The sequence below is a fragment of the Triticum urartu genome, chromosome 5 (assembly GCF_003073215.2).
Source record: "Triticum urartu cultivar G1812 chromosome 5, Tu2.1, whole genome shotgun sequence".
NCBI classification, from domain to species: Eukaryota; Viridiplantae; Streptophyta; class Magnoliopsida; order Poales; family Poaceae; genus Triticum; species Triticum urartu.
In genome coordinates, this window is record NC_053026.1 from 24,274,875 (window position 1) to 24,289,121 (window position 14,247).

Below are 14,247 nucleotides of genomic sequence, written 5' to 3' on the forward strand. Positions count from 1 at the left end.
GGCCAGGCCAAGCGGCGGAAGCGACCCCCTTTAGTACCGGGTGGTGGCTCCAACCGGTACTAAAGCCCCCCCCCCTTTAGTACCGGTTGGTGCCACGACCCGGTACTAAAGGAGGTGCGCTGGCGCAGGTGCGGTGCGGCAAGTTTAGTCCCACCTCGCTAGCCGAGGGGCGACCGCACTGGTTTATAAACCCCCGTGCGGTAGCTCTCTCGAGCTCCTCCCCAAAGCAGGCCTACTGGGCCTACATGTTCTGTGCTGCCCTGTTGGCCTACTGGGCCTTTGCGGGCCTGCATCCTGGCCCAACAACAGGTTGGGTTTCTAGTCGTATGCCGGCCGCTTTGGCCTAGTAGGCGGGCTTTTTTTATTTTTTGCTTTATTTATTTTTCAGTTGTTTTTTTGTGTATTTAGAGTTTCTTTGTGAATATTTTTGCTTTAGGTACAAAAAATTACAAACTTTCTGTTAGTTCCCGTAGTTTTCAAATTTGAATAGTTTAGATTTTGAATTATTTGAAATTAGTGTGAATCACTAGTTTGTGAATAACTTAACTTTAAAAATCAGTAAAGGCATGAAAGAATTTGTTTGCACATAAAATTTATTCGCGTTTCAAATGCCAAAACACATAATTAACTACCCTAACTATTACAGAGATTCCCTTCTAGGTGTGAAACACAGAAGAAAATGATGATAGTGAAGCCGATCACATCCCAGATCTTTGGGTGTGAAACTTTTTCTTCGCGTGTGTCCCTTTGCGCCGTAACCATGGAAAATCTTCATCATTTAACGGGATGCTCGGGTCAATATTCACTGTGAATGGAGCAATTTCATCAAACTTTTCATAATCTTCTGACTTGTCTGTCTTGTCATCCACTCCCACGATGTTTCTCTTCCCAAAAAGAACTATGTGCCACTTTGGCTCATCGTACGATGCATTCGCTTCCTTATCTTTTCTTTTCTTGGCTTGGTAGACATGTCCTTCACATAGAAAACCTGTGCCACATCATTGGCTAGGACGAATGGTTCGTCTGCATACGCAAGATTGTTGAGATCCACTGCTGTCATTCCGTACTGCGGGTCTTCCGTTACCCCGCCTCGTGTCATATTGACCCATTTGCACCGAAACAAAGGGACCTTCAAACCACGTCGATAGTCAAGTTCCCATATGTCCTGTATATAACCATAATATGTTTCCTTTCCCGTCTTGGTTTCTGCATCAAAGCGGACACCACTGTTTTGGTTGGTGCTCTTCTTATCTTGGGCGATCATGTAAAATGTATTACCATTTATCTCGTACCCTTTGAAAGTCATTATATTCAGAGATGGTAACTGGGACAGCAAGTACAGGTCATCTTCAATAGAGGTGTCATGCATGGTACGTGTCTGCAACCAGCTGGCAAAACTCCTGATTTGTTCACGTGTAATCCAGTCATCAGACCGCTCCGAGTGTTTGGAGCGTAGCAAATTCTTGTGTTCATGCATATACGGAGCCACCAAGGCGGAATTCTGTAGAACTGTGTAGTGTGCTTCAGTGAGAGAATGTTCGTCCATACATATTATTTGTTCCCCTCCTAGCGTGCCTTTTCCATCCAGTCTGCCCTTATGCCGCGATTCAGGAACACCAATCAGCTTAAGGTCAGGAATAAAGTCAATACAAAACTCAATGACCTCCTCATTTTTACGGCCCTTGGAGATGCTTCCTTCTGGCCTAGCACGGTTGTGAACATATTTCTTTAGGACTCCCATGAACCTCTCAAAGGGGAACATATTGTGTAGAAATACAAGACCCAAAACGTTAATCTCTTCGCATAGGTGAACTAGGACGTGCGTCATGATGTTGAAGAAGGATGGTGGGAACACCAACTCGAAACTGACAAGACATTGCACCAAATCATTCTCTAACCTTGGTATGATTTCTGGATCGATTACCTTCTGAGAGATTGCATTGAGAAATGCACATAGCTTCACAATGGCTAATCGAACGTTTTCCGGTAGAAGCCCCCTCAATGCAACTGGAAGCAGTTGCGTCATAATCACGTGGCAGTCATGAGACTTTAGGTTCTGGAATTTTTTCTCTACCATGTTTATTATTCCATTTATATTCGACGAGAAGCCAGACGGTACCTTAATACTGAGCAGGCATTCAAAGAAGATTTCCTTCTCTTCTTTGGTAAGAGCGTAGCTTGCATGACCCTGATGTATGCCGTCTTTTCCATGCATACGTTGCTGGTCCTCTCGTGCCTCAGGTGTATCTTTTGTCTTCCCATACACGCCCAAGAAGCCAAGCAGGGTCACACAAAGATTCTTCGTCACGTGCATCACGTCGATTGCGGAGCGGACCTCTAGGTCTTTCCAATAGGGCAGGTCCCAAAATATAGATTTCTTCTTCCACATGGGTGCGCGTCCGTCAGCGTCATTCGGAACAGGTTGTCCACCAGGACCCTTTCCAAAGACCACCTTCAAATCCTTGACCATATCATGTACATCAGCACCAGTACGGTGGCAAGGCTTCGTTCGGTGATCTGCCTCACCTTTGAAATGCTTGCCTTTCTTTCTTACGGGATGCCTGCTCGGAAGAAATCGACGATGTCCCAGGTACACATTCTTCTTACAATTAGCCAAATATATACTGTCGGTATCGTCCAAACAGTGCGTGCATGCGCGGTATCCCTTGTTTGTCTGTCCTGAAAGGTTACTGAGAGCAAGCCAATCATTGATGGTCACGAACAGCAACGCCTTTAGGTCAAATTCTTCCCCCATGTGCTCATCCCACGCACGTACACCTGTTCCATTCCACAGTTGTAAGAGATCTTCAACTAATGGCCTTAGGTACACATCAATGTCGTTGCCGGGTTGCTTAGGGCCTTGGATGAGCACTGGCATCATAATGAACTTCTGCTTCATGCACAACCAAGGAGGAAGGTTATACAAACATAGAGTCACAGGCCAGGTGCCATGGTTGCTGCTCTGCTCCCCAAAAGGATTAATGCCATCTGCGCTTAGACCAAACCATACGCTCCTTGCGTCATCTGCAAACTCCTTCCCGTACTTTCTTTCGATTTTTCTCCACTGCGACCCATCAGCGGGTACTCTTAACTTTCCGTCTTTCTTACGGTCTTCTCTGTGCCATCGCATCGCCTTGGCATGCTCTTTGTTTTGGAACAAATGTTTCAACCGTGGTATTATAGGAGCATACCACATCACCTTGGCAGGAATCTTCTTCCTGGGGCGCTCGCCCTCGACATCACCAGGGTCATCGCGGCTGATCTTATAGCGCAATGCACCACATACCGGGCAAGCGTTCAAATCCTCGTACTCACCGCGGTAGAGGATGCAATCATTAGGGCATGCATGTATCTTCTGCACCTCTAACCCTAGAGGGCAGACAGCCTTCTTTGCTTCGTACGTACTCTCGGGCAATTCGTTGTCCTTTGGAAGCATATCCTTTATCATTACCAGCAACTTTCCAAATCCCTTGTCAGATACACCATTCTCTGTCTTCCATTGCAGCAATTCCAGTGTGGTGCCCAGCTTTTTCTTGTCACCTACGCAATTCGGGTACAAAAATTTTTTGTGATCCTCTAACATGCGCTGCAACTTCTTCTTCTCCAAATCACTTGCGCAGTTTCTCTTTGCATCGGCAATGGCCCGACCTAGATCATCAACGGGCTCATCTGATGCCTCTTCTTCAGCTTCTTCCCGCATTGCCGGCTCAGCTTCTTCCCGCATTACCGGCTCAGCTTCTTCCCCCATTGTTGTATCATCGTATTCAGGGAACCCATGGCCAGGATAGCTGTCGTCGTCCTCTTCTTCTTCATTGTCTTCCATCATAACCCCTCTTTCTCCGTGCTTGGTCCAAACATTATAGTGGGGCATGAAACCGGACTTAAACAGGTGGACGTGAATGGTTCTTGACGTAGAGTAATTGTGACCATTCTTACAGCGAGCACATGGACAAGGCATAAAACCATCCACCCACTTGTTTGCCTCAGCCGCAAGCAAAAAAGTATGCACGCCCTCAACGAACTGGGGAGAGCATCGGTCATCGTACATCCATTGCCGGCTCATCTTCATTACACAACACCGAATAGACCAAATTAATACAAGTTCATACATAAAGTTCATACAACACTTAAATGCAACAAACAAATAACTCTCTAGCTAAAGCATTTAAATGCAACAACAAATACGATCAAGATCGCAACTAAGGTAACAATGGATCCAACAACATAATGATACCAAGCCTCACTATCGATGGCATATTTTCTAATCTTTCTAATCTTCAAGCGCATTTTCTTCATCTTGATCTTGTGATCATCGATGACATCGGCAACATGCAACTCCAATTCCATCTTCTCCCCCTCAATTCTTTTCAATTTTCTTTCAAGTACTCGTTTTCTCTTTCAACTAAATTTAACCTCTCGACAATAGGGTCGGTTGGAATTTCCGGTTCACATACCTCTTAGAAAAAATTTCTATGTCAACTTAATGGGCATAATTTGTCATAAACACGAAATGCAACTAGTTTTAAAAGAGAATATATATACCACATCCGAATCATAACAAGGACGAGGGCCGACGGGGACGGATATCAAAACCATGGCACTATATGTATAATAAACAACGTACCGGTAAGATAATTATACGAGTAACTATATATCCGAATCACACAAACATCAATTTTTATATAAAATTTCATGAACAAGAGGCTCACCACAAGGTGGTGCCGGCGACGGGACGGTGCGGGCGATCGACGGTGGTTAGGACGGAGATTTAGAAGGCACTAAGTAAACCACACCTACATATGCAAACTAAGTGTTATTTTTAACCTCAAATTGCATATAAATCAAATACTAGCACATATATATATATATATATATATCCTCCCAAATTACTAAACTCACAAATTAATCACTATATAAAGCATTGCAAGAGCTAATCTAGCAATGAGAGATGAAAGGACAAAGTTGCTAACCTTTGTGATCATTTGAATGGATGGGGGCCTTCAAATCTTGATAAATTTTGGGCAAAATGTGTGATGAGCTCGAGAGGAAGAGGGGAAGAACAGAGAGGAGAGGGGAAAGGGGAAGAACAGAGCGAGCTCGGGTGGACGAAGGGTTTATGTAGGACGACCTTTAGTACCGGTTCGTGTCAAGAACCGGTACTAAAGGGGCTGGAGGGGCCCCAGTCTGACAACATCCTGCCACCACTCTCATTAGTACCGGTTCGTGGCACGAACCGGTGCTAAAGGTTCGCCACGAACCGGTACTAATGAAAGCGGCCCGGCTAACCGTTGAAACCGGCACTAATGTATACATTAGTGGCGGCTCAAATACAAACCGGCACTAATGTGCTTCATGTTTGACCCTTTTTCTACTAGTGTGAACACACATCATCGAAAGATATGGAATAAATTCAGGAAAATACAATCAATAATGCCAGGTCTGGAACTTAAACCTTAAGTTCGTATAGTACTCTGACCACGTGAGCATACAGTCCATGCATAGGCTTATAACTAATCAATTCGTCTGTAGCCCAGCCGGATGCAATCCATGCAGACGCATGGCTGCTGCCTGCCGGTCGCAGGCACGGTAACGGCGGTGTCGTTCATCGGAAGTGCAGAAGACGGGGCAGGGACCGGTTTTGATCTGGGGGCCGGGCGGCCGGCAGTTGGACCTGCCGGAGCTTAATGCCATGTGCCTCCTTGACTGTAGCACTGCGCGGAGATCTGGACCTGAGCCTGACCAGCCGGATCTGTACGTGCCAGTTTAACTCATGGAAGAAACTACGTACGTATAGTTACTACTGACATATAAGACGATCGTGGATTGGAGCGTGCGCTTGCAGGCCACCTACTCGCTGCTGCTCATTTCAATTCACCTTTTCTGGCTCTGATGCTGGCCGGTGCTGTCTAATCCAGTTTCGGTTGCTGCTAGCTTAATTATTGTTTGTTGTGGACCAGCACGTACTGTACTACTCCCTTCTATCTATATTTAATCCTTTCGTTCTAAAATAAGCGACTCAACTTTCTACTAGTTTTAATACAAAGTTAGTATAAACTTGAGTTGCTTATTTTGAGACGAAGAGAGTACTTGTCACTCATAGAGATGTATCATGTATCTTTCACTACTCGAATCTTTCCGGTGCATGAACGTAGGTTCCACCTCTACATGATATGTGCAGCCACCCCGGGTAGAAGAAGAATACTCCATTTGTCCATAGATTCAAGGCGTATTCGGTTGTTCCCCAACAAAAAAGGCGTATTCGGTTGTTCACAGTCTGCCTTGGATGACTTTGACTATAGTTTTTACCTACAGAAATAGTTTTAAAAAATATAACACTAAGTAATTTTGCAACACAGATATATACATCGATGATATTATTTAATTATTTTTGCGGGGAAGCCATGGTATTATTGTTGCATCACCGACACCATCCACCTCCCGCACTGGCTGGCGGAGGGCCGTGACCGAAGCTTGATGCCACCTTTGGACCTCCGAATCACCATTGGAGCCAAAGAAATGTTGTTGATGCATCGACCAGAAAGTCATCAGTCGGAGCTAAAAGAAGTCGGTAACAAAGATCTTGGAAATAGATCGTTGTCCCGGAGAAGAAAGCGATGAAGAGAATACCCATCCATGTCCTTGTGCTCATACTGGTGGTCAAAGTTGGAAGAGCGTTAGTGAAGCGAAGGCCTTAGATGGTGTGTGCTTCGGCAGAGCTTGGATGTCGGGGCGCCGACCACATGGACTCTTAGTGATGGTCGTCCAGCTAGGGCTGCGTGGGAAACATGACGGTGGCGAAGGATCTGACCCTGTATTGGTCACCATCGGCTAGTGACAGGGATTTTGCCGGCCATTGGAATGTTGCCTTTCGTGTCTTACTTATCAGCGGCGTCGGCGTTGGCTCGTGTTGTGTCTTGTGTAGGCAGTAGTGAGGTGGATCTAGTGCGGCTTGATCTGGTGAGGGCTGACCTTCCTAAATCATTCCCATCTCAGGCCCCTAAAGGTGTGGCCTCAGGTGGTGCGCACGATTTGGTCTTCTGGCTTCATTGCCCTTCACCCATGCGATGGCTCGACTCCAGAGGGGTTTCATCATTTTTTTAGTGATACTTGGGGTTTGCTCCATATCATAGTAGGTGTTGGCGTGCTCGACAATGATGTCTCCGGTGAATGACATGCCCCCTCAGCAAATGCCCCGTGTGTCAATTTCAACCTGGTCCATTGTTCCAATGCTGGCCGGAGCATTCCAGCAACGCTTCTTGGCAAGTTGGCCGTAGAAACACAAGGGGCTTCATTTTGGGTGTTGTTGTTTGAGTACCGGGAACCTCCATTGGTTGTACCTGGTAATGGGAGTCTATACTCCCTTGCTGGAGGCATTGTCTCGATTCTGCTCAGATGTTCTTCCATGGGTGAAAATCAATGATCTAGCCTATATGGTTGAATCCGCAGGCGACCGTGTTCATGCCCTTCTCCTAATGGCGTCATTGTTGGCAAACTTTCTCGTAATCTTGGTGTTGCCAATGGCGGTGGTAAATGTTATGTTTTGTTACAGTAGATTGTTCACCTCGCCTTGACCTCTCGATAGGACCTTTCTAAAAATTAATTTAGTTGTGTGCATCTTCGATGTCTCGACTAGCTCTTGATATCATGTTTGTGTAGAGACTAGGTATAATTGGTATCAACTCTATATTAATGTATTATCCTTTATCAAAAACCAGTGGCACATTAGATTATTAACTGCATGCAGAATAAGACGTCTTATATTTCTGGGTGGAGGGGGGGGGGGTGTACTTTTCTTAGATTCCGCTGTGAGTTTGGCATATTGCGGTGGATACTCGGAAATACTTATTTGGTTTTCTCATTTCTCATGTAATACCCGACCGGTCAAAAATCATTCAATCATATGTAGCAACTTTAACTTTACTTAAATATGTACAAAAAACATAGCTAACAAGATACAGTAACTCAGCACATCACATTTCAGCACAAAAAAGTGATCCCTGGAACATATGGATTTAAAAAAAAATAAGTAGGAAAACTCTTTGAAATGCAGTAAGAGGAAATGAACAAGATTGAGAACTTGAAAATACTCTAGCTAATGAACTCAGCCTATAGTGGTGAACTCTAGGGAATTCATCTTGCATGCACGCTAGTAGATATAGCTAACCTTGAATTGCGAGTACAGAAGAATACCCATGCATGCGTACGTGCGAGCAAGAAAATAAAAAGACAGACTAATTATTTATTCACTCGATCACCATATATGTACGTACAATTGTATAAGGTAAGGTACGTAGCGATTTCTCTTTTCCTTTGCATCTTTACTTACTCACATGCGGTACGTATACACATATGCGATATACTGATACTATATATAGATACAATTGTTCTTGTTGTTTGGACTCCCCACCGCCGTGTCTATGAACAGAAACCTTGGATCTTCTTGGCAGCCGGCGCGGCATCGTCGACGGCCAGCCTCTTGCCACCGTCGCGCTCGGGGTTTAGACCAAAATGGATGTTTGGGTAATGTGCCCACTGCCAAAGAAAATGTATATGCAAAGTTGATGTTAGGGTAATTTGCCTGAGGAATGGAGAAAAGAAACTCATTAACATGTTAGAATGCATGCATGCATGGATGCTACGACGTACGTTCTTTGCGGCAGTGCTGAAGGCTTCCCTGTGGCTAATGTCGGGGTTGTTTGCTTTGATCCTTCGTATCTCTTCCCTGATCATTAGATTAATTATATTTTAGCATCATTGTACTTAAATAAATAGTGCACAACTATTCTTGCAGTTATATTTTCAGCTAAATTGCTTCAGGAGGAGAAAAGCAGCAGTAGTTCGTGCTACAATATTAGAAAAGTAGAAATTAATATTAAGGAAACTCACTTGATGAATCTGTTGTACGCCGAAGGAACACGCTGCCTCTTCTCCGGAGCTGTTGAATCACATCAATTGAAGCAATGATTATTTCAAATATTGGAGGAAACCAAGTCAAACCTATCCCATTCCATCAATTCATACGAACAATCCAGTAATGTAGTTTCGTAGCTAGCTGATCATAACTATATTTTGGATGCATGCATGATCTCCTTATGAAAATCTAGGAAACATGCATGCATGCAATTTATCGAATTAAGAGCAGCTCTCTAAACATACATAAACCAACTTATTAAAAGCCCCCTCATACTTTGGCTCAAGTTTTGACCATAAACTAGTTAATTAATAAAATTTTATTTACATCTCTTCCTAAAATTATACCATTGGGATCTTCTTTTGAATATGAATACAAAGGTACATTTTTATGGAGTAATATATAATCATATTTGACTAGTTAAACTTATGGCTAAAATTTAACCCAAATTATGAGAGGGACTTCTAAACCCGGGTGGATGAAGTAAAATGGGAAGATTAATTTTGTGATGACACTTACGACGTGCGTGCAGCGTTTGTTCCTGCAGCAGATCGTTTTGCGACGAGAACATCATCGTCGGCATCCGGAATTTGGACGACGATGAAGAAGAAGACGAACCAAACTCCGGGTTATTGTAGACGCTGCTGTGATCGCGAATGAAGCTGTTCATGCCATTGGGCTTGCTCAGGCTACTCTCCTACATGTCATCGATCGAAAATTAGCTAATTAATATCCATATGTATATATGTGCATGCTGGTACTAGCTGCATGTGCATGCATGCTGTGATCTATGGGTACTATAGTATCATCAAATTAAGAAGACATGGATGTGACCTGTGCATGCACTACTGTGTAGCCTTTTTCCTGCTACAGAAAAGTTATTAAGAGTCGGCGTGACATGTCACAATGTATATATGTTTGTCCTGTTTTGCTGATTAGTCGTTACAGCTGATGAGATATGTACTAGCTGGAGTAGCTAGCATCGATAGATGACAACATATGTATGCATGAATCATGATCACATTGTACTGCTACTAGCTTGCAAGAATCTTGCTCGTCTCGTCTATGCATGTTCATCGACCTGCATGATCTATCTTCATGATTTGAACAGCATGCATGTACCAAAATTAATTACCATGTGCATTAATTTATGCATGTACAGACATGCAGGAGCTGGTAGTATCATCGGTCAACGAACCTGGACCTGTGGTGCGGGAGGGACTGGTGAGTGCATCTGCCCTCTCAGGCTCACGGAAAGTAGGTTTGTGCAGTGCCCACACCGGACTGTCACAATGTTGAGCATGCTGTTCCCAGGGACACTCACCTGCACACAAACCAATATTCCAAGAATTAACCAACCATATGTTAGAATCCAGAGCATATGTTGATCCAAAGCAAAAAGACAAGTGCATGGGGGAGGAAACCAAAGATCAAGGTGGATCGGAAAAGGCCTGCGATTAGATTTCAGACCAGGTGTATATGAAGCCCTCGTTGCTTTCGTCTCACTTTGTTTGCACGTTTCTACTTTAACCAGCTGCATGCATGCATGCTGGTCCAATTTGTGACTTTTATCAGAGCCTCGCCTGAACTATGTATTGGATACCCATTTTTCTTTCACCTTTTGGGAGCACGACAATGGCTGCAGCATCTGGGATATTGAGAATCATGGCTGATCACTTTCGTGCTTTTTTCATCTCTTCCTTTTGGGCACTCGCTCCCGTAAGAAATAATTGATAAACAAGCCCATGCATGACCACTACCAATGATTGTGTATGTAGGTATTTTGGCCCATGCACATACATATACACACTCACACCTATACATATACATATGGTACACAAGACCGATTAATTGCATGCTGTGCCAGATTAATTAGCTCTGCCAAACACACTTGATGTCAAAAAAAAAAGCTCTGCCACACACACATGTGCGAGTGTGACTGTGTGTGTTTGTATGTTTGTGAGCGAGTGGCATGGTAAACAGTGCATGGACAATCTCATTGTCTGTCCCTGCTAAATTGTTTTTGGGGGATAAACTAGTATAGTAGTAGTAGTACAAAGGCAATAGAGATGTGTGGGTGTCCCCTACACTAAGGAAAAGATGCATCAGACAGTGACCCTTCATGCAGAGGCCACTTCACACACACTCACATGCACGCACAAGGTCCAGCATATATACTCCACAGACTCTCACAGATATGTATACAAGCTACAGTGGTACCCTCCGACTTCATCTTGGGTTTATCTCACAAGTAGTTTTAAAAATAGCTTAGCTTAATCATAATTAAGCTCCGCGGGTAAAGCTAGATTATGAAAAAAAATCTTCAATGTTTTTCCCGTGGTAAACCTACAGCATATGTAAGAAACGTAGCTAAACTCACCCACTACTACTTCATAAGATTGTCTGAAAAATAAATGAAGTGACATGCGAGTTCATCTTTTCTTCATTAGTATTTTCCTTGCTGATTAATTATAAGGTGGAAAATTGATTATTACTCAGGCTCAGTAGGGGAAGATCCATAAGGATCTAAAAAATGTTAGTGATCTATGCAAAGAAATCCTTTTTTTTCGACCGATGGATTTCGTAGTGTGGTCTTTTCTCTCTCTTCTTCATGCAAAGAAACCCTTGTTAATAACTTTCTGAACACATGGAGTCAAATTAAACCTTGACGCTCGAATTAGCAACATGATTATTTAGCAAGATTACCAACTGATTGTGTACTAGCTAGTTAGTGAATGATTAATTGGCCGTGATCGTGTCATGAAATCACAGAAGTACTAGAAACGCGTAGCCATTTAATTTGCCCATGTGAAGCTCAAATAAATGAACTGACCAAATGAAAAAAAAACTGCAGGTCATGCTTGACATTAACTATCCGTGGTGCCTGGATGCATGATCAAGGTAAAAGCTAACATAACCACCTAGTAGTACTTCTCAACATATAATGGAAAACTATGATGAGTAATTAACATTGGGTGCAGTATTTTTCGACGAATTAAGCAAGCATGATGTGGAGGTTTGTCGCATGGTTTGAATTTAGTTGCCAATTGTTCATTTATATTCACATTGAGTTCATGGTTATCACCAAAATATCTTTACACACAAGGACCAAAATAAATGAGTCCAAACTTTCTTTTACCCCTACCTGAATAGCTTAACATTAAACTCGATGATAATTAAACATCACAAGCATGCATGAAGAAGAGGGAAACCTGACATGCAGTCAAATACAATCAATATTAATTTCTTGCTGATAAAACATTATGAATTCCTAAGAAGAGGAAGGCTATGGTGATTGATAAGTAATAATTATTTCTGGTAAACATCGTAAATTATGTGAAGACTAACTATTTGGACTGATCTTCTTATGATTTTCTTTTTTTGTGAAGACCTCATTTCCATGCATCCGAATATCAAAACAAAAACAAATTAGGCAGGAGAACTAGGAAGATCTGTTCTAATTAATTTCACGAGAAAGGCTTCCAAACACTAAAAGGATCTTTATTATTCCATGCCAATACAAACTGAAATGATATATGTAAAAAACGTACAAACTATTCTATGTTATATATATAACGAAATTATTCATGTGTAAATGGTCACTTAGCTTGAACGTGGCACAATGGCACCTATTAATTTCATAGACATATCTATACTGAGACTAAACAATCCAATAAGTTAAACATAGTACTTACTTATCTGATTGTGATCTATATATATATAAATGTGTTGATACGCATGCATATAACTTATCAGGGCTAAAGAGAAGCCAAAAATACAATAAGGAGAACCTTTCAGATCAAATTGTGGAAGAACAAGGGATCAATCAACAGACTTACTTACTTTAGACTTGCAACTCATGTATCAACAATAGTATCTTATAAAGATCATGCATTTATAATGTTTAAGTAGCATTAACTTTGGCACATGCATGGTGTACAATACTACTAGTATTTGATATTATCTGTATGTTGAGACACTGTTCTCTATTATTTCAAGTGTATTCAAATCCAGTGATTCACATGATGAAACACAAGGAAACTGCATGAGGTTTTTATGCTCCATGCAAATATTATATATTGAAGAATGATAATAATAAAAATCAAATTGGAAAACAGTTCTATAAATTGTTGGATAAGTGCACCGACGGGCCTAAACAAATGTTCTTTTTAACTGAAACTGAAATTCCACAAGGAAAAATAGAGAGCATAATTAAGGAAGGGGGGAAATGCTTCCTGTTTTCTTCGCATAGGATTGTTGTCCTTTTGGTTTTGTTTAGACAACTCTCCAACAAACTGGCAACAACGCAAAAAAGGAAGAATCCACTATATATAATCAGGTAGAGAATCTAGAAGGCGATTGGATTTTGCAAATAAAGAAACACTATACAAAGACTCATAACTCTACAACATTAGAATGACCAAAAATTGGTCAACCGATCAATCACCCGAGGAATCTCTCTTTTCTAGGCAGATCTATATCACAGAGAGAGAGGGAGGGAGGGAGGGAGGGAGGGCGGGAGAGAGAGAGAGAGAGAGAGAGAGAGAGAGAGAGAGAGAGAGAGAGAGAGATTATGCAGGCAACATGTACACATATGGATCTTACCGCGAGTGCGGTGTTGCAGAAGTTGCAGTGGACGTAGCAGACTTCTTCTACCGGCGTGATCTGGCCCGACGACGACATTCCTCCTGATTATCCCCTGGAGCCGCCGCCTCGCTGCCCCCCTAGCCGTTCAGACTACGGCGAGGTTCACCAGGCGGCAGCCAAGAAGAAGAAGCGTTGGCGCGGAGAACTGCAGGCTAGCTAGGTTACATGTGCTACTGCTGCTTCTCTCTCTTTCTCTGTGTGTGTAGGTTAGATCGATGGAGAGAGAGATATGTATGGGCAGAGAGGAAGGAGAAATTGAGCTGTCTAGCTTTCCTCTTTCCAGGTTTTATTGATGCTATGGCTAGGAGAGGAGAGAGAGAGAGAGAGAGAGAGAGAGAGAGTAGGAGAGGGGAGAGAGAGAGAGAGGGGGGGTGGAGGATGAGAAATGGCGTGTGTGGTATGATTGCAACAATGAGTGGGTGGCAGATACCCCTATCCCCCTCCATCATGCCTATCTACCAACATGAATCCACATCGTTAGTGTGCACTTACCAAATTGCTCAGTCACCAGCAAGCAAACCCTTGCACACTAGATTTTACAGAAGTTCTTTCCTATATTTCCGACCGTCGAAAAAATCACTTGGAAATCAAGATCTTGATCCAGAATGGTGTGACTGTTGCCATTTTCTTGGCCTATAGGTTGGTAATGACGCAGAGAGGCCAGGGTAATCCTCCTTTTTTAGATAATT

General features: G+C 42.8%; 1 protein-coding gene across 1 annotated transcript; it reads right to left on the reverse strand.

Moving 5' to 3' along the window:
• Window positions 1-8,219: 8,219 nt before the first annotated feature.
• On the reverse strand, window positions 8,220-13,945 carry LOC125507384 (protein YABBY 6-like). Its single transcript, XM_048671972.1, has 6 exons — window positions 13,517-13,945; window positions 10,110-10,235; window positions 9,431-9,608; window positions 8,887-8,935; window positions 8,647-8,722; window positions 8,220-8,532 (listed from the first exon to the last, which is right to left on the reverse strand). The coding sequence occupies exons 1-6, from the start codon at window positions 13,592-13,594 to the stop codon at window positions 8,416-8,418; spliced, it is 624 nt and encodes a 207-aa protein (XP_048527929.1). The 5' UTR covers window positions 13,595-13,945; the 3' UTR covers window positions 8,220-8,415.
• Window positions 13,946-14,247: the final 302 nt, after the last annotated feature.

Bases quoted from the DNA above. Each gene is read 5' to 3' on its own strand.
- LOC125507384 (XM_048671972.1), bottom strand. From the start codon at position 13,594: ATGTCGTCGTCGGGCCAGATCACGCCGGTAGAAGAAGTCTGCTACGTC. The intron at 9,609-10,109 runs GTTCGTTGACCG...GATGACATGTAG, and splicing joins CTCCCGCACCACAGGTCCAG to GAGAGTAGCCTGAGCAAGCC. The intron at 8,936-9,430 runs GTAAGTGTCATC...GTGATTCAACAG, and splicing joins ACAAACGCTGCACGCACGTC to CTCCGGAGAAGAGGCAGCGT.